The 23,607-nt window shown below is 31.7% G+C and overlaps 1 protein-coding gene across 2 annotated transcripts in view; it reads right to left on the bottom strand.

Moving 5' to 3' along the window:
• The window catches only part of LOC145252558 (membrane-associated tyrosine- and threonine-specific cdc2-inhibitory kinase-like), an 88,387-nt gene that overhangs the window by 19,020 nt on the left and 45,760 nt on the right, over positions 1-23,607 (bottom strand). For both annotated transcript variants that reach the window (XM_080112123.1, XM_080112124.1), the window contains exons 2-9: positions 23,424-23,559; positions 17,471-17,568; positions 12,881-12,963; positions 11,245-11,370; positions 7,450-7,525; positions 3,601-3,723; positions 3,277-3,371; positions 890-996 (exon numbers count right to left, since the gene is read on the bottom strand). In XM_080112123.1, coding sequence (XP_079968249.1) covers positions 890-996; positions 3,277-3,371; positions 3,601-3,723; positions 7,450-7,525; positions 11,245-11,370; positions 12,881-12,963; positions 17,471-17,568; positions 23,424-23,559 — 844 coding nt within the window. The remainder of the gene's footprint in view (positions 1-889; positions 997-3,276; positions 3,372-3,600; positions 3,724-7,449; positions 7,526-11,244; positions 11,371-12,880; positions 12,964-17,470; positions 17,569-23,423; positions 23,560-23,607) is intronic.

Raw genomic sequence — 23,607 nt, forward strand, 5'->3', positions numbered from 1 at the left:
TGGGAAGGTGGGCCTCCTAGAACTGCACAGAACCAGCAACATGCCACATTCAACAAGGCAAAAGTCATTTCAAAAATCACTCCAACTAGGTTGGATTTGGTGCTGAAAGCAAAAAATCCTTGGCCGAGATTTTTAAGAGACTACAAGAAAAAAAGTTTAGTTTATCAATTTATTGTCTGTATTTTTGAGATGAGGTGTTTTCATTGATTGAGATTGTCGGACTGACTTCCTCATCTTGGTTGTTATAGTCACAACGTTTCGGCCGTTTTGCCCTCCGGCCTTCATCAGGTGTTTTGTATCAAACTGGGGAACCGTTTGTTATAATAATAAAGGGTTGGGTTCGAGACTCCTAACCAACGGTTCCCCAGTTCGATACAAAACACCTGATGAAGGCCGGAGGGCAAAACGTCTGAAACGTTGTGACTATAACAACCAAGATGAGGAAGTCAGTCCGACAATCTCAATCAATTTATCAATTTAGTTTAGCTCATTCTGTAAAAAAAAAAAAAAAAAAAATTCATTCCTATTTCTTACAAATTCTCCATGTAGTATTAACAGCATTCACTCTGCTTGTGTTGATCCGGCTTCTGTTCTAACCTATGCTACATCCTGAACTATGCCGTAGCACATGATAATCTAGAACAAAATCGCAGTAGAATCGATTCCACAGTTGAAAGCTCATCATCTATTGAACCGAGAAATCAGCCAAGTTCTCGCTGATAGTTGTTATTACACTTCTCATCTCAACAACTATATGCGTGCATCACACAGGCAGAGACGTAAGACAGATTACATTAATTTTTCTCTTGGATGATCAGTTACATGCACAAACCATTGAAGACATCAATTCTGATTAATGATCATGTAGACAGAAAAAAAAAATGCTAACCTTGCAGGAATTCTTCTGGAATTTTACCATTTCTTAACAAATGCCAACCATCTCCTCCTCGTGGAAGGTCAAGATCACTAGAAAGTTCCAAAATCGTCATCCCAAGACTGCAAAAAATATACAGCATAAGACATAAAAATGTTTAAATAAAAATTTAGTTTGTTTATTTTGTGACCCAGTAAATACTTTTTAAATGTTGAAATGATACTTATTGTAAACAATTCATTGGATATCACTGAAAGTTGGTATTTTTTTTTCAAAAGCTAGAGAAAGGGGAAAAAATTATAGGTTCATACCTTTCCATTGCATAATTTGATCACTATAAACTTGAACATTTTAAAACTTTTTGTAAAAGTTTAATTTTATAACAAGAAAAACTGAATGAATACGGATTTAATCGTTATGATTTCAGTTTTTAGGAAATTGAAAGTTTTACTGTCTGGTTTCTATTGTGAGTTTATACCAGTGACAGAACGATTCTTATATTTTCCCCTGATTCTGACCCAATTAAAAATTGTTCTAAATTACTGATATAATTTTGCAAACATAAAAATACAGTGGGGAGAGAGGGATCTATAGACTTTAGTTTAACTGGTAGTTAAAAATCAGTAAATATTTCTCACTAGCAGAACCTGTGTATCTGTGTTGTCCGGTGAAAGAAGAAAGAAAAGAAAAAAGAAAAGAAAAAAAGGAAAAAAGAAAAGGGGAAAAAAAGAAAAGGGGAAAAAAAGAAAAGGGGAAAAAAAGAAAAGGGGAAAAAAAGAAAACGGGAAAAAAAGAAAAGGGGGAAAAAGAAAAGGAACGGGGAAAAAAGAAAAAGGAAAAAGAAAAAGGAAAAGAAAAAGGAAAGAAAAAGGGGAAAAAAAACGAAAAGGAAAAAAAGGAAAAAAAAGGAAAAAAAGGAAAGGAAAAAAAAGGAAAGGAAAAAAAAGGAAAGGAAAAAAAAGGAAAGGAAAAAAAAGGAAAGGAAAAAAAAGGAAAGGAAAAAAAAGGAAAGGAAAAAAAAGGAAAGGAAAAAAAAGGAAAGGAAAAAAAAGGAAAGGAAAAAAAAGGAAAGGAAAAAAAGGAAAGGAAAAAAAGGAAAGGAAAAAAAAAGGAAAGGAAAAAAAAGGAAAGGAAAAAAAAGGAAAGGAAAAAAAGGAAAGGAAAAAAAGGAAAGGAAAAAAGGAAAGGAAAAAAGGAAAGGAAAAAAGGAAAGGAAAAAAGGAAAGGAAAAAAAGAAAGGAAAAAAGGAAAAAAAAGAAAGGAAAAAAAGAAAGGAAAAAAAGGAAAAAAAGGAAAGGAGAAAAAGGAAAGGAAAAAAAAGAAAGGAAAAAAAAGAAAGGAAAAAAAGAAAGGAAAAAAAGGAAAAAAAGGAAAGGAGAAAAAGGAAAGGAGAAAAAGGAAAGGAGAAAAAGGAAAGGAGAAAAAGGAAAGGAGAAAAAGGAAAGGAGAAAAAGGAAAAAGGAAACAAGAAAAAAACAAAACAAACGGATGGGGTGTCTAGTGCAAAGTGCTTTCAATGGGATAAAAAAAACAAATGGTTTAAAATCGAGGGAAACTTTTTGTGGTTGTTGACGATGAAGGAGAGTGTTATAGGCATTAGTAAAAAAAAAAAAAAAAAAAAAAAAGAACATTGTTAAAATGTGTGAAAGACAGTATGTAAACTAGAGTAAAAAAAATAAAAATAGAAGGAATGAAATACCAGTCTGTATTACAAAGTGTGTTCACTGGTAAAAAAAAACTATTGCAAGGGCTGTGCAATTTTTTGCTGTAGTTTTGATGGTGAAGGAGATGCTTATAGTTTATAGTGCGTTTTAAACTTTGTAAAAGAAAGCAAGTCAACTGGTTATTGAACATTTGTTTAATGATTTTCTCCCTTGTATTTTTCCATCTACATGACTGAAATGATCTATGCATGGTGAAATAGTGACACCATAGTTTAATGTAACTGTTAGCTTATAAAGTGAAGAACTAGATTCCAGAATATGAGAATAATCAGAGCATTTGTATGTGGCATCTGTTGTTGCAAACCTACGATACTTTTGTCCAGAGGAGAATTCCTGCAGCTACTTTATTAATATAGAGATCAGCAACCGCAGTGATAAATTAGTTTAAGCAAAATCTAAACAAAAAACAAGATCATTTTTGGCATAAAAAATAGGCACAAATTGGTCAAATTCCAATACCGCCAAAAGTTTTGATTTTTTACATGTATGTTTGGTTTGTGGGAGAGAACTCCAGCTAAGTGCTGAGGTTCTCTCCCACAACCATACACAGATATATATCACACACACACTTTTTCTAGTAAAACAAACTAAAGTTTATTAGATTTCATAAATTGATACCAGATTTTTCTTTAAACTTTTTTTTGAATTACAGATTTTGAAATTAAACATGGCTAGTACCTGAAAATATCCGCTGGCTTTCCAAATTTTCCTTCAAGCAATTCTGGTGCCAAATATTTGGGGTCACCTTCTTGTGCACCTAAGAGATCACCACTCTGAAAACAAAAGATAAAAATATCCTGGTCATTGCACCATTTTTCAAATGTTTGAAATAAGTACCTTACTTAATTCGAAATTAATTCTGATAGCAACGAAAGGTTAGAGCACACAAACATTTAAGCACTATAATAAGGTTTTACACTATAAGTAATTAGTTTATTACTATTGCATCTGTTTCCCATGGGTACAAAGTAAATAAAATGAAGTGTAAAGTGATGAACATACCTTTCCCAAATCCAAGACAAGACCAAAATCTCCCAACTTACAGACATCATCAAAAGAAAGGAAGATATTCTCAGATTTAATGTCCATATGGACAACATTATGATTATGTAAATGTTTCAGAGCCTGAAATTAAATTGGAATATATATTAATTTCAGAGTAAAAAAAACTTTTTTAAAAAGTAAATAAAACTGTCTTGTCAGATTTTTAAGAGGTTTCCATATAGATTCATTGTTTTTAAGAAGAATATCAGTGTTTTTAAAAACAATTCTTGGTTTTTGTACAGAATTCCTCCATATTAAAAAACAAAAATAAAGAAAAATGAAAGCAATTTTAATAACGAAACAAAAATTATATTCCAAAAGATCATGTAAACTGATCAAATAGTTTTATTTTTAAATTAAACAAGTCGCACGTACATGACCTTCTCTCTGGTGCTGCATGTGAGATGATGCCACAAAAACAATAGTCAAGAAATGATAAATGTGAGAAGTGTGAAGGGCCAACGCCTTCACATTTTTGCCAAGTTTCAGAAAAATCTTATGGAGGGAGCAAAAGTTAAGTGTCTTTTTGCAATTTTGGGGCATTTGTGACCCCCTTTTGAGCTCCTGGGAACACCGAATCACAATGAAAATGGACAAACGGTGCAGTTTCAAGACATGTATATTTGAATTCAGCACCATGGAAAACCACTATATAGACATACATATCAAGTTAAAAAAAAAAAAAAAAAAAAAAAAAAGAGCTCCAAAAAGGCAGGTTTTTTTTAACCCTAAAAAGTCCTAGAGGGATGCGAACAAGAATTTTGCCATGGTCACCCATACTGAATTTATATTAAGAACAATGGTCAAGTTTCAGTAAAATCTAATGGATGAATCAAACGTTATGGGGGTAAAAAGTGTCATTTTTTTTTTTTTTTTACCATTTTGGGGCATTTTTGACCTCTTTTGAGACCCTGAGGATGCCGAATCTCAGTGTAAATGGATAACGGTGCAGTTTCAGCCCATAACACATGTATATTTGAGTTGACCACCGTGAAAAACAACTATATAGTCAGACATATCAAGATTTTGTTGAGAAATATGAAAGAGCCACAAAAAGGGGTGTTTTTAGCACTAAAAGTCCCCAGGGATGCAAACCAGAATTTTGGCAGGGTCACCCATACTGGATTTATATTAAGAACAATGGGCTCCACATTTTGGCTAAGTTTCAAAAATATCTAATGGATGGATCAAAAGTTATGGGGCAAAACATGTCATTTTTTTATCTCTTTTAAACCCCTGGGGATGCAACATGAATTTTCAAATTTTTTTTTTACTGTGCACATCTAATGAAATACAATTTGTGTCAAAATTTCAGGAAAAAACAGTTATCTAGAAATCATCCGGACTAATGGATGCCACTGAAAACATAGGTCCCTCTCCGATAAATCGGGGGGGGGGGGGAATTAACGAGGATCAAAGTGACTGTATCACTCACCAATTTAAAGAAATCTCCAAAATAAAATAAAATAAGGGTGATAACTCAATTCAAAACTTGCAAGATTCATGTTGTAATAGATATGAATTCCAATTAATTCCTTAAAAATAATTTTTTATAAAATAAAATTTCTTGACCAATTTGGGAAATGCTGAACAAGAACCCAATTTTCTTGCGGCTTAGCATTGGTGGGTTACTTTATAGTACATCAACCCTCTGTTGAATTCACCCATTTTTGAAGAAAGCCCTCAAATCCTCAAACTTCTTAGTCTATTATGTCTCTTCCTCCAATGTTAGTTACACGTTGGTCATGATGGCATAAAATTATTTTCCTTATGAAATTATCATCCACATCGGTTTCAATATACCATTGCTTAAGATCATTTTCGAGTGATTCTGAATCTTTATCAGCCTGTCTTTTCCTCGCCTTGAATTGGATTGTATGTATATCTGCCTATTCAACTAAAATTTTGTCCAACATGTCAATTCAACACAAAGTTGACTCCAACTTCGGCTCCTCCAACCTCAATAGCAGGGTTGAAGAACTAATACTGTTAATATTTTATGTATGTATTATGTAAATATATGCAATTTTAAGGCACATCAACAACAGATTATGTTTGAACCATAAATAGGATAGATCCTCTCGCCCCCTCCATCTCATCAAGTACAATCTGATCAGAGTTGACCTGAGGGCGATGGTAACTAAAAAGGTGTCTCTACACACCCACAGTTTCCAAATTGGCAGCTCACCACTGGATCTAGTTCATTATATGCAAGACAGAATGAAAATAAATACCTAATCTGAAATCAGCAAATAAAAATTAAGTTAGTGGTTTTAAATTTTTGGAGACTAATACAGGTTATATGAAAATACTAACAGGCAAACATTGGATAAAACCATGATCTCCTTGGTGGCGTTAAAAATAAAATTCAAAAGAAAACACTGAAACTATATAATACTAGATTTCTTATTGGTGTCATCGGTTGCAAGAAGAGCACTCAAGTGAGGGTTAAAGTTTCCTCTATGATATTAGTAATCAGAATAAAAACTGCTAATTGGATTAAATAGGAAATTCAATTTTTCATTTTACAGAATACAAATGAATATTTACTAAATGTGACTGAATATTTTAAAGTATTTATTAACAAAGCTATTTCAATAAAAGTAAGAGGAGCATCTATGGTGATGGTGTGGAGAGACCAAGGGATAAATGGCCATGACTAACATGCAAGGAAACAATGACTGCATGGAAAGTGAACCTAGAACCATTTGATTTTGAACCAAGGGTCATGATTATGCAAAATACATACTTTTTTTAATTGTATAAATGGAGTGAGATTTTTTGCCTGAGAAAAAGATCCTTTTTGGATGCCACATCATCTGCATGTGTTTTGAACAGTTGTCAGTATCTTGTTGGTAAAAAGCAGCAAGAAATACTGCTGTTGTACTTGAGTATCATTCATTCATTTTGTATAAATCAGATGATTATTGGCATTCGTTTCCCAGATATCTTTCTAGTTAGAATTATTTCTAGAAACACATTTGGTACTTATGAAAGGAATAGCATGAAGTTGCCAATATCCCGAAATGAAAATATTTTTGTCGAATGAAGTGGATTTGAATTTGGAACATGATTTTAGTCCTTATCGCCGACTACTTAGCCATCGTCACCTCCCTACTTCTGCTGCTGATACTAAGAACAAACATCTTGGTTGTCGAAAAGAAAATAATTTGCCACATGTGTTCTTTCAGCTTTAAAGAATTTACATGACTGAAAAAGGAATTAACCAAATATAACTTTCACTTTATAAATAAGACTAGCAGAGCTACCTGGCATTTTCAAGGGTCATAAAAAAAAAAGAAATTAAACAGAAAATGTTAAGTTTCTCATCCTGCCCCCTAAAACAAAAATTCCTTTTTAAATGTTAAGAGTAAAGAAATAAAACTTCAGCTTTCAGCTTTTATAGTGAAAGTGCCAAATAAAATTAAGGATGCCTCAAAGCTGTACTAAAACTAAGTTTCTCCTCATCTTTTCTTTGAAGAGAAATGACACTAGTTAAGAAACTATAAATTAGATTTGGAGTTAGCATATTTCAATCTGAAAAAAAAATAACAAAATGCACACTCATTTCTGGACATGATAACATTAACATTGGTGTTTAATTCTTGATAACATTCAGTGATGGTCCAAAGAAGGATCTATGTTTTTTTTTAATTTTAGATATTTTTCTGGAGTTGCTCCGATAAAAAACATTCCGACTTTGTAGGGGTTTGTTGTGTATTTTCAAGTTTAGCTAAACATATGCACACAGACAATTGCCCTTTATATGATGGAAGATATAAAAATAATAAACAAAAGATGACTTACCATTAAGAGATCTACAAGATATTTCCAAATTAGGACTTCAGGAATATCATGATTCTTTTCAGCAAAATCATACAAGCTGTTGAGAAGAAGGAAACGTTCTTTGATACCAAAAAGAAATATTAATTTAAAATAATTTGTACACAAACACTAACATTTTGAACATACAAGAAAAAGACTAATTCAACCTTGATCGCCCTTCGGGGCACATGGTGCAGTGGATCGACGTTGAATCTCTATGGTTTCAGGTGAGCATTGTCTGAAGATAATGGTTTCAATCCTACCAAGAGGCTTAGTTGGTTAAAATGTGGAGACAACAATGATTATGGAAGGCAGTAAAGAGAATTAGTATTCCTATCCCGTCGTGAAGGCCAAAGGAATAGTTGGCCGAAACATTGTGAAACAAGATGAGGATAATCGTCCACAAGTAAATAAAAAGACTAATGTTCACACATATCAGGTTGACAAGAAAGTTCTTTAACTTTTAAATTCAGATGAACACATCTTGGTTCAAACAAAAATTTATCGATCAGAATAAGCACCATGAGAATAAACACTTTTGCCAAAGTAAAACAAGTGTATTTATGGCAATAATGTAAAATTCTTGTGTCCCAGTGGCAAAGTCGCTGAAGGTGTTTTTGATATTGCTTAGGTGTTTTTTGGGTTTTTTTTAAGTATTTCTCATGCAGAAAGTTATAAAGATGCTTGAAAAGTGGTAGTCGGTAGGTGAGAGGTCTGGAGAGTATGGCGGATGAGGCAGTTTCTTAGCCCAATTCGTTCAACTTCTGTAGTTTAGCAGAGTGCATTATCGTGGAGGAGAATTGAGCCTTTTTTGTTGACTAATGCTGGGTGTTGTTGTCGAAGTTTCTGATGCATTCATCCCTTTGTTGACAGTACTTTACTGCTGTAATGGTTTTTCCTGCATTAAAAAAACTAATAGAATAAGACTGGTTGCAAACCACCACAGTAAGTATGACCTTCTTTAGGTGCAACTCTGGCTTCGGGAAGTATCGTGGAGCTTTGTTGGCATCTAACCACTGAGCTGAGTATCGCTAGTTGTCGTAAAGAACCTACTTTTCATCGCAAGTCACAACCCGGTCGAGAAATGGGTCATTCTTACTGCATAAAAGAAAGGAAGATGGCACTTCATAATGGCACCCATTTATCAAGTTTTTTTTTGTTTTCCCAATCTCTTTGAAGTGGTTGGAAATCGTATAATTCAGAAGCAAGTTCTTGAACAGTTGTGCGTAGATTGACTTAGATGGCCGACCACTATACACATCTTCAAGACTTGTCGCCACCAGGAAATTTCTTAAACCACCATTGTACTGTGCGTTCAGTCGTGATTCCTGGGCCAAACGCTTTGTTGATATCACAAGCTGTTTCAGCAGCTTTTTGGGCTAGCTTATATTGAATAATAAAAATTGTGCTAATTTGCTTTACCAGCTTGTATTCAACATTCTGAAAAGACCATTGTTTTAAAAACAATTGTAATTTAAACGATTACATAGAGCGAAAAACGCTCTTTAAAATGATATCTAAAGTAATGGTATTATAATGAAAACTTGTTTGAAAATACATCATTTGAAGTCAAAATTAAAAATTCTACAAGAACTTTCTTCTCAACCTAATAACATTAATCACAGCAATGAAAGTCATATATAAAATACAAAGGATTAAAAAACAAGCAAATTATGTTTATTGCTGGATTATTTGGAGGTAAAACCTAAAAAATTTTTTTTTATATTTTTAATTGAAAAAGTCAAAATACACAGGAAAAAATGAATGCATATTTGTCTCAAATCTTTCTTACGAAGGCTCTGCAAAAAAAACAAAAAAACTTTAAAATATTAAGATAAAATTTTTAAAAAATACTAAAACAATTATAGCCAAAATTTTAGCAATCACACTTTCCGCTTAATTGGTAAAATTTAATATTAAGAGTCTAATGGTAATATAAGTAGAATCCGAAGATAAAATCAAACATTATTTTGAGTCAATGCTTAATTGTCATTTTTATAAGATGATCTGTAATGGCAGACTCAGATGTATAAAGTTATCTAAGTAGTCAATCTGACAACTATGAATTTTAGAATTGATGTATTCTACTCACTAACCACTGAATTGTACTTCCTAAATCAGTAGTACCTATTTACTATGCCTCCCCACGGGACAGAGTTAGACACCAGGGTCGTTTTTTAACGTGGAGAAAAGGTACAAAAATAAAAATTGTCTCAGTCGTGAAGGATTTCTCCTACACTGAAAGAGAACAAGAAATAGAAGTGCAGCATCTGAAGAACAGATACTACACTATCACTTAAAATAGTACATTATAGAATTACTATGGTGAAGAAAAATATCCTTACAGATCGATGTGATACAAAGCATAATATGTATATCGGCTGAAGAATATTTTAGAAATCTCTCGTATCTAGTGTTGATATTGCTAATCTAAGATACAGAAAAATGGGAATTTACTTATGCTTTGCAAAATGTTACTATTTGCAATTTAATGCAATTTCGTATTACATCTAAATAGTATAAATCTGCAATTGTGTGCATTTGCTGCACTAGTTGTGATCATCTACTGTGTCTTCATCTGAATTTGGTGCTTGATTCCGACACCAGTTGTCAATTATGTGATTTGTTACTGTTGTAATAAAAGGGTTCTCATTTCAAACAAAACAACAAACCCAGTTTAAAAGAAATAATGTATTATTTTGTGAAGTATATCTTGCAACCAACATCAACTTAAGGCCTATCTGTCAGAGACCAACAGAAACCAAACTGACCCCACCATTTGTCTTGTTGGAATATATATATATATATATATATATATAATCTCAACCTGTTATATATATATATATATATATAGGCATTGATTGCATTTGAAGTAAGCCACACAGCCAACCTAATTGAAGAAAAAAATTTTTTTTAATTACTGGGAAGCACTATCTGGATGATCATAACTTTTGTAAAATCTCAAGTGGCCCACAATCTCAACATGACACCTTGTATTAAATAAGTCATTACTATTTTGTGAATGATCACTTCTTAATTATATATTTCTTCCATTACAGATCTGTCAACTATAGGATGCACCTACACACAGCATTGTGCATGTGCACGATAGTAATAAACCTAACTTTGGAATCCCCTTTGATTTCTGATGATAAGAGTCAATACACTGTAACCAATTTTCTAACAGACTTGACTTTTTTCTTTTTTTTATTTGGGATAAAGTGAATACAAATAAGATGACGTTCTGTGTAGAAGAGTGGAGGACTATCACATTTAGGTGAAAGTAAATCTGAAACTTCATTTTTACACAATTCAAATCTATTCATGAAGAGAGTCTTATATATCATTAATAAAGAAATTCATCATAATACAAGGTTTAACATCCATTTTGCATACTGAAATATGTTGGATGTTTTATAGAAACCGACTTTTGCAACACATTACTGGTCAGGCTTTTAATTATTCCTCTTTTTCTCAGGTCAATCCTTATCACTTCCATGTTTTCCTTGGCATTCTAATATAAACTGACCCTACTACCTCAATTGCTCTACATCTAATCCAAGAATGTGGCCATACCATCAATGTCTCCTGTTCCACAAACATCTCCAAACTGTCCAGATTTAATCTTCCTCTGAGGTCATCAGATCTAAGCTTGTATTTATAACTCCCATTATACATTCACATATGTCTCTCCATGCATTATGACATATTACAGCATCTAATTATTTTTTTTTAAAATGGCATTTGCAAAAAGAAACCGTTCAGCTTTCTTATTACCTTGTTTTACAAAGTTCTGTCTGCAGGTAAAGTTTTCCTTGTTCTTCCCAAGCCTGAATAAACTTGACGCAGTTTGGATGATGGCGGAGTTTTTCATGTTTGGCAACTTCCTCTAATTTCCGTTTTCTATAAAAAAAAAAAAAAATTTTAATAAAATTGAATTTCTAAAAGCAGATGAAACGGTTACACCTTGTCTGAAAGTAATGCACATCCTTTTGATTGACAAACAATGAAGTTATAGTCAACTAAAACCCAATAAAAAAAGTTTTTTTTTAATTAAACAGTTAAGATGTTCATTTAAAAATTGATTGAAGCTAAATTCATTTGTTGCCAAAGTTTTAACCAAGAAGCACATGCAATACACTTCTTAAAAATAGTAAGCACTAAAACCTCTTGTTTCACTAAAGACAAGAAGTACATTTTCTGAAATAAATAAAAGAGAATTTCAAGTTAAATTTGTTATCTCTTTCAAGTATCCCCCTGAAAATGATGAAGGGAACAATAGAAAGTGAGACATCTCAAAGAAGAACAGTACATGTTGGACCAACAATGACCTCCAAAAGAGAGCACCTATAGATTTAAATACAATATATAATTAGAAATAGTTAGATTTATTATAAAGTGTATTCTACACTAGTTGCAAAATATGCATTAATATGCTTAAGTATTCACCAGGCCTGTTGATCGTGGGTCAAACTGTTCAGTTAGTTTATATTTTTCCATTTACAAACGTCAATCCATCCTTTCTTTTGCCTATTTTTGACCAGCTTCCTATTAGATCTTCAACGCACATTTTTCATAGTTCTACATTGGAATGCTTAACATGACCAAACAATCTAAGGAACTTTCTTTATGATAGTGAAAATCGAAATATCAAATTTCAAGTAAAACTAATGGTATTTAATTAACTGCCATGTCATATTTAATAACATATCCACAAATTACGAAAAACAATAAAATAGAAAACTACTAATGAAAATAATTTTTGAAGAAATTTCAAATGTATACATAAACAGTATGAAATCAGGGGAAGTAACTCATGTCTGTCTTGTAACAATAAATGGCGAATATTACAATCATTGATTTGTCAATGTTTTATGTAATAATGCAGTAATATTTAACTAATTATAAATGACAATTAAGTAAATAAGATTGCTTTTAGCTGAAATTGACAAAAGTATATAAATACCATTGGTTTTTAATGAAAATTCATTTTCGACTTTCAGATTTCGTTCTTATAATGAAGAAGCACCCAATCTTTACATTTGACAGAGGATATTGATGGAAAGCCAAGGAGTTTTTGCAACTCTGCAATACTGACATGATCAAATACTTTATGATCACTAATAGAACAAAAAATCTGGCTTTGAAAAGTTTCTATTACTGATGTACCTATTTACAATGCCTCCCCATGGGACAGAGTTAGACACTAGGGTCATTTTTTAACGTGGAGAAAAGGTACAAAAATAAAAATTGCCTCAGTCGTGAAGGATTTCTCCCCCACTGAAAGAGAACGAGAAATGGAAGTGCCGCATCTGAGGGTGGTTTTGTTTTTTGTAAAGGCGGCTCAACATAGACTGATCAGAACATCATGAACATTTTTTTTAATTCTAATATAAAAGACTAAAACGTTTACCTGTCTGATTCACTACGGAATGCTTCACGAGATTCTTTCACGGCATAATATTGACCATCAGTTTTGCTCTTCACTTTATAAACCTGTAAAGATGGATAAAAAGGCATAAGAATAATGTTTGTTTTCATAATTAATGTTTGTATTGAAAACCATGACTGCAATTTGTTCATCTTAGCACAACCCAAATTGAACCTTAATATATTTTTAGTCCAACTTAAAAACCCCACTCCTATTAAGAAATCTATCTCCTTGTTTCAATCTTAGCCAGAAAACAGTGATTGTTCTACTTCAAAAGTTGGCAGGGCCTTACTAACCTAACACTATTTTATTTGAAATTTTTTTTTTTTTTCAAGCGACAACCAATCATAAATCATCATATTTGGTTTAAGATCTGTTTAGCATGCTGGCATGTGTTGGTTTGGTTATTTTTGTTTTACGGCATACCAACCCTTTTTAGGTTATTTAATGCTGAATCCAATGATTTTGAAGAAAAAATTTTTAACAGAATATATTTGTTTTTTCCAAGTTGGTTTCTATTTAACTCATAGTTGGGACCCTAACGGGTACTACCACTCCAGGTCAGAGTGGACCTGAGAGTAATGGCAATTAAAGGGTGGCTCCACACTCCCCAAAGCCCGCAAGCTGGGGCCTTACCACTGGATGTAGTTTAAGGTCATATCCAGGACCGGCATGTGTTGAACAACTTTTTAAAGTTGATATCCAAACAAACCTATTTTTGGCCAGGCCTTTCTCTTTATTTTATCCACTCGAATCCATCCATTTTACTTTCTCCCATGTTTTTCTTCTATGAACTGACCCTACTACCTTAAGTATTCTACATCTACTAATCCAAGAAATTTTCATCTATTCTTTCAACATGGCCACAACATCGAAATCTCCTGTTTTGCCTGCATCTTCCCAAGGTTATCAGATCTTTCTTTAAGACTCACATTATACATCCATTGCATCATTCTAATAGTTTCTCTCCATGAAACCCATATCCTCAATAGCCAGATTTCAGTTTCTTACATCAACACACTATACACACATGCCTTATAGACCTTTTTTCTCGGTCAACAGAGGTAACCCTCCGCTGGTTAGTAATTGCAAAAGTACAATAAAATTGTAAGTACATTCTAAAACACTAGGGAGACATTTTAAAATAGGGCAGTCCATAGAACAATTGCTCGATATGAATGCAATGAATAATTGTACGACGGATCGTATAATCAGTATGCCAGAGTCACACGGTATACAGTTAAGAATAACAGTGATAGACCAACAGAGCAAACTCTTTATCACCTCGATTTAATAGACCTGTGCTTAATTGCATACATTTATTAAAAAAATAGATAAAATCACATTATTCAATTTCAAATGTAAACCTGTTTGCAAGGGTCATAGTTAGATTTGATAAAAAAAAAAAAAAAAAAAAAAACTAATCCTTCTAAAATGAGGTTTAGAACTTTGTTTAATGGTGGATCAAGCACAGGATAGAATTTTACAGAAAATGAAGGATGCAATTCAGTATGTCCAATTTTATGACACGTGAAGAAATTAAGTAAAACAACTTCCATCTTACACATATTTATATTAGTGATGGGACTATTTCAAGACTCTCCTCCCCAATTCCATTGCTATTACTGATTCTAAAATCTCCTAATTAGGTGAAAAGCAGAATTTTTTTTTTTTTTGGGGGGGGGGAATGATCAAAGTATCTTTACTTTTAAATGCAAACATTTCTTTTCAATTTGACAAACTTCTTAATATTTTCCCTTTATATATCGTATCTAAGAGTTTGATCAACTCAATGAAACTTTCATCTATATTCAAAGTTGTGCCATTTTTACTGTCTTGATTTTTTTTTTTCCTGGTGCCATTTTTACTGTACTGATTTTTTCCTGGTGCCATTTTTACCTAAATTTGTTATGATCTTTAAAATATAAATTTTACTAGTTTATCATTAGGACCAACAATGGAAAATTAAGTTATAAATTATTTTAATTATTTTTGGAATCAGAAATTAGGCTTGGATTTTTCTATTTCCGATATCCTCCAAAAGTTGATTTTTCCAATTAATTGTTCCACCACCAATTCATTCTTGTAATCTTTAAAAGAACCCTTCCACAATATTACCTTCTCCAACAGAGGCGGAGAGTATTATGGTTTTTGGAAGAGCTGAACTTTTCCCATAAAACTGAATCTGTGTAAGTTTGCATTTTGTGGGAGTTGGGCAAATAATTTAAATAACTGATTACATTGTTAAACATTTCAGGGTAAAACAAATATATTTCTACGAAGAAGCAAAAGGGAGATTTATAATCAGAAAATGAAGAAAACGGGTATTAAAGAAAATATCTGCATTATAAGTGAAAATGAAAAATTACAAAATATAAAACAAACACAAATGATGCCAAATTTTTACTTTTTATTTAAATACATAATTCTGAGTCAAATATTTTTCAGCCAACTCCCTACCTCTGCAGGAAACATGGAAGATTTCTAATCCTCAGGTTTTTGAAATCAGAAAAGAGTTGATGGCAACTATTTTTTTTACTGTGTATGTATGCCAGCAACAGTCATCCTAGGCGTGTTTAATCGGCTTCGTTCAAAAGAAGTGTCAACAGAATATTAAATTCACAAGCAGTACCCAGGTGAATGCATATCCCAGTCAAGGGAGATTACGATATTAGGTTTTTTGCAGTTCTTACAGGGAGGTGTTGACGTCCTCCTACATACAGCACCTGGTATTCCCAAATGGTCACCCATCTGGTATTGACCAGGCTCAACGTTGCTTAACTTTCATAATCTAAGAAGAACTGGTGTGTCAATGCATTTATGCGTATTGCATATCTAATACAGTAATCATGGAGTTAAGATGGGTAATTCTAACTACCTTTCAAATATGTAACTTTTTATTTGTGGTGAGATTCTTTTTATCAAAATCTTTAATTCCAACAGAACAATAAATTCTTTAGAAGAATGAATTGAATCTGAAACCATTTATGATAACACAAAAAAAAAAAAAAAAAAAAAAAAAAAAGAAAAACAGAATTTATCAGATTTGTAAATATATAAGCTTTCAACCTAAAATGTCAGTTACTTTGTTGTAAATTGATCAAATAAATTAACAGAATGGATTAATGTCATTTTGTGTTTAAAATTATCAATTTTTATAGGACCGTTTCCCTTTGGTTTTGTGGCCAGCATATAAGAAGGAACAGAAATTCATTAAAAATATTCAAAAAGCAAACTTAATTATTGGTAAATTCATTAGTCAGTGTTTCAGTCATCCAAAAGAATACCCCTTCAAGCAAATCAATTGATGTCAATTCAAAATGTTTTTTCATGATTGAAATAATGTTTCACTGGAAGAGTAAGATTATGCTAATTAGGTAAAGAGTTGAGTTAAGAGAAGGTTATGTTTCTTTGTTTGGACAACTATATAAATACTAGCAGGGAGACCCGACATGGCCAGAGATTGAATGATGATTTGTCATCGAAATCGGTGAAATCACCCATTTTTTCAATCAAATCGTTTGATTACCAACTCTAGTTGGGGATCCATCGCGGTGCACTGGGAGGAAGCTTCACAAGCCTTCCCATCTGTTCCTTCTTTCATTGAATTATTTTGACTATGCATACTTATCAAAGACATCCTTATACAAAACCTAGCTAAGAACACTACCAGGCACAAAGTACCTTCATGTGAAATTTCATAAAAATCAACCCAGCCACTTTAGAGTACATAGGGAACAATTTCGCACACAAAGTTCCTTTATAAAATAATATAATTTTTTTTTTTTTAATTATGAGATGATATATAATTGTTATTCCCACAATTAAACATCACAGCTCACAAACTACGAAAGACAAACTGGAAGTCCAAGAACGTATCCAAACTCAGGATTCAAAACCAGAGTCAGATATGTTCAACTGACGAGCCAAAGACTTTTAAGGTTTTTGTTTGCACCTTTCAGTTTTTGCGAGTGACGATGTCTAATTGTGAAAATAAATAAAATATCTTTGTGATGCTCCTTAGTTGGTTTCCCATAGAAGCAACAATGCTGATACAGAGAACCATGCATCTAGATAGAAGATTGAATTGTGGTACTTAAAATGAAAACATGGAAAAAAATTTTTTTTTTCATTTTAAGTATGTGAATGTTTTTAATAGATACTCCAAGTTATTAATTCTTAGAATCCTGATACAGTTCAATAAAAAGAGGAACCATACTTATAAAGTTATATAATGGGTACCTGACATTTTGTTTGTTCAAGCGTTATTATTTTGCCCATAGGTGCACAAAGTATGAAGTATTAGCTTTATGAATCATCCAAAATATCAAAATATTAAGTGTGTATTTTTCCATCATGGTCTAACAGAGGTACGCAAGATGTTAGATATCTGTTGCAGAAGAGGAAATCAAAACTTGGGTGAAAAAAAAAAAAAAAAATACTTTACCAGAATAGATCAAGTAAGACTATTGGAATTGTTCAATTTAGGAAATAAAAAAAAAAAATACACTTTCGCCATGTTTAGTATTGTAAATCAGAAATGAATGATAGAAGAAATAATTAAAATCTCACCACTCCAAAAGAACCAGCACCAATTGTTGAAACGACTTCAAAGCACTGATTGAAATAGAGCTCCTTGTTACTCTCATCATAATTTGGATTCAACAAGGCTGACAGAGTTAAGATAACAAAACATTTCAGAATATTAAGATGTCACATGCATTTCTTAAATCAATTATGGAAAAGTATTTTAGTCATAGAAAATTATCTGCTTATTGTAAGTGGTGCTGAATTAAATTTGGTTATGATTACAACTACTTTGGATCTGATCGCAGACTATGACCAGTGAGTTATGTGTATTGAAAAAAGAGAAAAAAAAAATCAACAGTTCGATTAAATCAAAACACGTCCAATATTTAAATAAATTTAACATAAAAATTACATAATTTTGAATGTTGTAATTAGTAATGTTCATGTAAATGTGCGTTGCATTGTTGCAATACACGCAAACAAAAGACTTGCTACAAGTGAAAGATATTTAACTAAGAAAAGAGAAATCAGCCAAGATATGGGAAATACCCCTAATTTTGGGTTTGGCCACTTGAGGAAATGACGTTACTTCATATATATCCCTGTATGTGGTTATAACTACCTTTTTCCAAAACTAATGGTCAATTAGATATGGAATCTCCCTGGCCATTAGTTGGTTGTTTTATAGCTTAAAAATCATTTTTGGGTTATTTAATACCAAATCCAGCAATTTTGGAAAAGATTTTAATTTTTTTTTTTTTTTTTTTTTAAATCTTCAAATATTTACTTACTAGGATAACTGGTGAAAATTCCATGGGCTGAAAAATATATTTAATCAATAAATGTTTTTATAAAACTGATATTTTTTTTTTTTTTGGATGCTGCAAAAAAGTTTTTTTGACAGAAAAACCAATAATAATATGCAGCAAACATGAGTTTAACATTTCTATGAAAATAGTATCCATTTTCAATATAAACCTGACCTAAATGCGATAAATTAATAAGTACTAATAAATACTCAGAAAGTAATATTGTGCTACACAGTTCAATACAAATAATAAAATCATATCGTAAGGTACAATCTTCAATTTACTCTTCAGTTCAGCACCTCTTAATTTTTTTTTTGTTTTGGCCAGTTTCTTTTGAAAGTTCCCTTTTTTACATAAGGTTTTGCTGATTTTTTCTTTGGTGAAGAACCGCTGCACGTCGAAATTACAAATTCCTTTCTACAACAATATATTTGAAAATGGAACTACTTCAAAGGGAGGTCACTCACATATTCTTGTCCAGCAGTGTCAGATTAGCATTTGTAAAACCAAATTTTATGAATTTGGCCTTTAAAAAAAAAAAAAAAAAAAAATGTTAAGTAGTTTGGCCTCCAAAAATTGTATTTGACATTTTTCGAAGTGTAACATACAAACTAAGGAAGGAATAAGCAGAATATTATATAGATTTTGTTTTGTAGAAGAAAATTGTTGCTATTTTTGACTTTGTAGATTTGATTGAGTTTTGCAGAAAAAAAAAAATGTTTGATAAATTTTTGGTCAGGATTGGTTGGTTGTTTTACGGCATATCAACCCTTTTCAGGTTATTTAATGCCGAATCCGGTGATTTTGAAGAAAATTTTTTTAATAGAATATATTTGTTTTTTGTAAGTCAGTTTCTATTTAACCCATAGTTGGGACCCTAACAGGTACTACCACTCCGGGTCAGAGTGGACCTGGGAGCAATGGCAATTAAAGGATGGCTCCATACTCCCCAGAGCCTGCAAGCTGGGGCCTCACCATCGGATACAGTTTAAGGTCATATCCAGGACCTTTTGGTCAGGAAGTTAGTAACTTCAGACAGCTTGATCTGCTAGCACCAGATGCTTTAACAAGTTTTATCATTCCAGGCCAAAGTGAATCTGGGAGCAATGGTAGCTGAAGGGCAACTTCACAATCCCCAATCAAGCCCTCATCATTTGTTATCTTTTATAGCGATACCCAGGACCCTAGGCATTATTTTTTTTTATGTTTATAGATAGAGTTGGCAATTGTTTTCAAGTGGATATCTACGTGTTTTTTCTGGTGATGGTACTAGAAATGTCTTTATATATTCCAACAGATGAACAGAGGAGCAATTAACCTTCTTGGCTAGCCATAGGTTTTGGTATGTTTCTCAGAGCAATAGGCTCTAAGCTATTGGACTTGTGTTTTAATTTAATCAAACTAAGAATTCTCATCTGAAAGTCTGTTATTCTGTAGAAAAAAAAAAAAAAGTGTCATAACCCCATCGTCTTTAAAAAAAAAAATAATAAAAATAAGCCAAAATTATTTGTTTTGAACTGAAATACTGAATTTATTTAGGAAAATTCTTCTGCTACAGCACTGACCAAAATCGCATCAACACTGCAATCAGTATCAAAATTGAGCCACAACTCTGGGCCAGCATAACAGTAGACGATCACAGCCGGTGTAATGGATGCATACAGACACGTTTATATTAATATAACATAATTTTAATAAATTTGGATTCAAAACTAATTTTATTATTATTAGTGTTCATTTTTTAAATTAGTTTTTATATATTGCAATATTTTTGACATAATGGGAAGTGTATGACCACAAAGATTTGGGCAATTCTACTTATAATTATGTATAACAAGAACAAACCAATCAGATACCAGAATTATAAAATATACTGAACCTCTGAATTCCTAAGTGATGGCTTTCCATCCTGACACAGGAAGACCACTATACTATGCTGATGCTGACTAGATTAATTCTTTACCTGGAAAAGAATAACTGATTGGATTTAGGCTGCCTTGTTTTATTTTTTTTTTGATTGAAATAACTGCATTTTTTTATTATGAGAATGGCTCTAAATTCCAAATTATATGCAAAGTTTCAAGAATTTGCACTCACTTTATTCTTTTGATATACAACTACTGCAAAATTTACTCAATGTTTAAATGGTCGATTATCTGCAATCAGATCAAAAATATTTTAAATTATAATTATGGTGAATTTATTAATCAGTTCAAAGAATCATCAGGAAACTTGAATAAATTTTAATTAAAATATGCCCAAATTTGTGTGAAAATCATGCACCCAGTTAGCCATAATGTCAAATGAAAATGTGATTTTCAGAAATATTTTTAGTTTTCCATTTAATGCGTGTTGGTTTAACAGTTGCCAATTCTCTAATAACCAGTTAAACAGCTGCTTGGGCAATTAATCACTGCTGCTTATTTTTAACAAGCAACTTCATTAACTTCATTCAGCATAAATAATGGTGCCGATTTTTATTGAGAATTCAATGCTCATATTTTGTAAATGTCGATTTTGAAATTATATATTTTCCTAGTATTTTCTGACTAGGATCAGCACTAATGACACTTCAATTTTACTCCCAGAATTACACTTTAAGGAACATAAATATAAAATTTGATTTAACACTTTTTGGTGTTTTTTCATTTTTAATGTTACAGTTTGAATTATTGAGTTATCTCTTTGTTTTTTGACCGTTTTTAAGTTTGTTTCTTCAAATATTTTTCAAAATTGGCAGACAAGAATGTCTCCCTATTTTATTTAAAAATAAAACTACTTAATTTACATAATTTTTGGAATATGATATTTTTGTTTCTGCACAAGTACATACATCATACAGGTTTTTCTTTAGTTTTGCTTTTAATAAAAGGAGAATTTGGAGCAAGAATTAAAAGGGGGGGATAAAAAAATTTTTTATTATAGATCAAACTTCAATAAAAACTAAAATTTCTCAAATCTCAAGAAAAAAGATAATACATTTGTATAGTTTTTGGTACCAAAATTTATTTTAATTAGTATATACTTACCATTTACCTTTTCCTGAGATACAAAAAAAAAAAAAAAATCAATAGAAAAAAAAAAAAAAAAAAAAAAAAAAGAAAAATTTATCAACAAATTATTTAATCCTCCAAAATCAAGAATTTAAAAAAAAAAAAAAAAATCTCGAAATCCTGGCAAATATCTTGTTAGGTCTACATTACACTATAGAAAAACCTACTGTTGATTATATAAAATTATTTTCATAGAATGGCTTGAATTAAAGTTTAAAATGCAAAAGTCAAGTATCCTAGTTCAATTGTGCACTAAACAAATATTCATTACGAACGAATCCACTATTGATTTTATTTGCTGGGCCTTTCTGTTTGTACAGTGATAAAACTTCTCAAATGCACTTGTGATGTTAAACTGTATAAGGATGTTAACTTTAGTGAAAACCAGACTGTTCCCTTTTTAATCGGATTTTTTCGATTATTGATATTTTTGGAGACATTTCAATACAAAGCTTATCTAAGAATATTTCTGGACACATAAGTACATTTGTGTGAAATTGTTATTTTAAAAAAATTTCAAACTTGGCCCAGCCATTTCAGAGACCATAGGGAACAAACTCATTCATAAAGTGTCTTTTATATATAAGTAAAGATAATATAGCAAGACCTGGTCAATGAGCTGGCATGTTGTGAATTTGAGAATCAGCAGCAGCTATTAAGCATAAAAAGTTAACTGATATTTTTACCATCACCGTTTTATTGATTTATTTTTTTTTTTTTTAAGAATTTGAAACTTAAATATTGCATTATCATTTGGTAATCAAATTAGTAATTACTCAAAACTGTTATAAATGATAACCAATTTTGTCCCGTTTCTGAATTTTTGAGATGAGGATTGATAATTTGCATTATTCAGACTATTGGTTATATCTTGAGTATTATTTTCACAATGTTTCAGTCAACGTAACCTCCGACCGTCTTGAAGTATTTTTGTCATACTTAGGGTCAGGAATCTGTACAAAATTTCAAACGAAACCATTTATTTAATCCACAGAGGTAGCATGCTCTCGTTCCATCAACCATGACCAGATAGAAGTATTCTTAATAATTGCCAGCAATGAAGATTGAACCTTCAACCTCCAGAAGACTTACTTAGAACTGAATTTTACTTAGTACTTTATCCATTATGCCACGAATCCTCCTGCAAGGATGTAGATTCAACCTTCAATGCAGGTAATACTAAGAATACAATTGTGAATTATTTAAGATTTCTACCTGGTCATGGCTGACGAAACGAGAGCGTGCTACTACCATGGATTAAATAAAGGGTTCCGTTTGAAATTCTGTACAGATTCCCAAATTTGACAAAGATTCACGCATTCAAAAAGATACACCTGGAGAAGGTCGGAGGTTACATTAGTCAAAATGTTGTGAGAATAACAGTCAATATGAGAACTCAAGTCTAATGAATAGGAGTTTTATGCTGGTAATATTTTAATTTACATTTATAAAATTGGATGTAAATAGCTTTCAAAACTTAATACATGAGGATTTAAGAATTTTAAAGCCAAACCGATTTTCTGTTAGAGTTTAAAGGCTTCCAAATTGTGAAGAATTGCAAAATAATCATTATATCAATTATTAATAAAAGATCGAAATTGTTGACTTGTTTACAAAAGAAACAGAAATGCATTCTGGTGAATTTTGTAACTTTTAAAAATAGGATTTAGCACTTTACAATATTGCATTTTTAATTCCAATAATTGATTAATAGTAAAAAAAAAAAAAAAAAAAAAAAATGCATAAGACATACACAGATGAGAAACAGAGATACAGACATGTAAGAAGTGGTCAGAAAATCTCAAGTAATAATCTTTTAAAATTTGCCTAGACAATAATCTTCCAGATTAAAGTGAATGACAAAAAAAATTACATTCGCATGCCATAAATTATTTGAAAGTTTTCTTTGTTTCCTTAGAGGTATGAAGATTAGATTTTTGGATTCTAGGAAAATAATGAAATTGAGGGAGTGATGATTTGTAACAAGGTCTTAGGTTAGTAGGTCAATAGATGTGGTTTCTGCGCTGAAAAGGGAGGTAATATCACAAGAGTTTATAATGTATGTTAAATATTAGACACATGATTGGCCTTACTCGTTTAGTTAAGTGTTAACTAAACAAAAATAAAGGATACAATTTTCATCCCGAACACGTTTAAACGATACAGGTATAGCCTTTTGTCTCAATCTCTGACCAAATACACGGCTGAGTTGTGGAGCACTCTTAACAGGAGGTTTGGGAGGCAAACATTCTCTGGGAGTTCCTCTGGCCTATTCAAGATAGAAAAAAAGAAAAAAAGATTACCAATATAGTCATGA

This window comes from Euprymna scolopes, chromosome 29 (assembly GCF_053919585.1).
Source record: "Euprymna scolopes isolate OS-2025 chromosome 29, ASM5391958v1, whole genome shotgun sequence".
Classification (NCBI taxonomy): Eukaryota; Metazoa; Mollusca; class Cephalopoda; order Sepiida; family Sepiolidae; genus Euprymna; species Euprymna scolopes.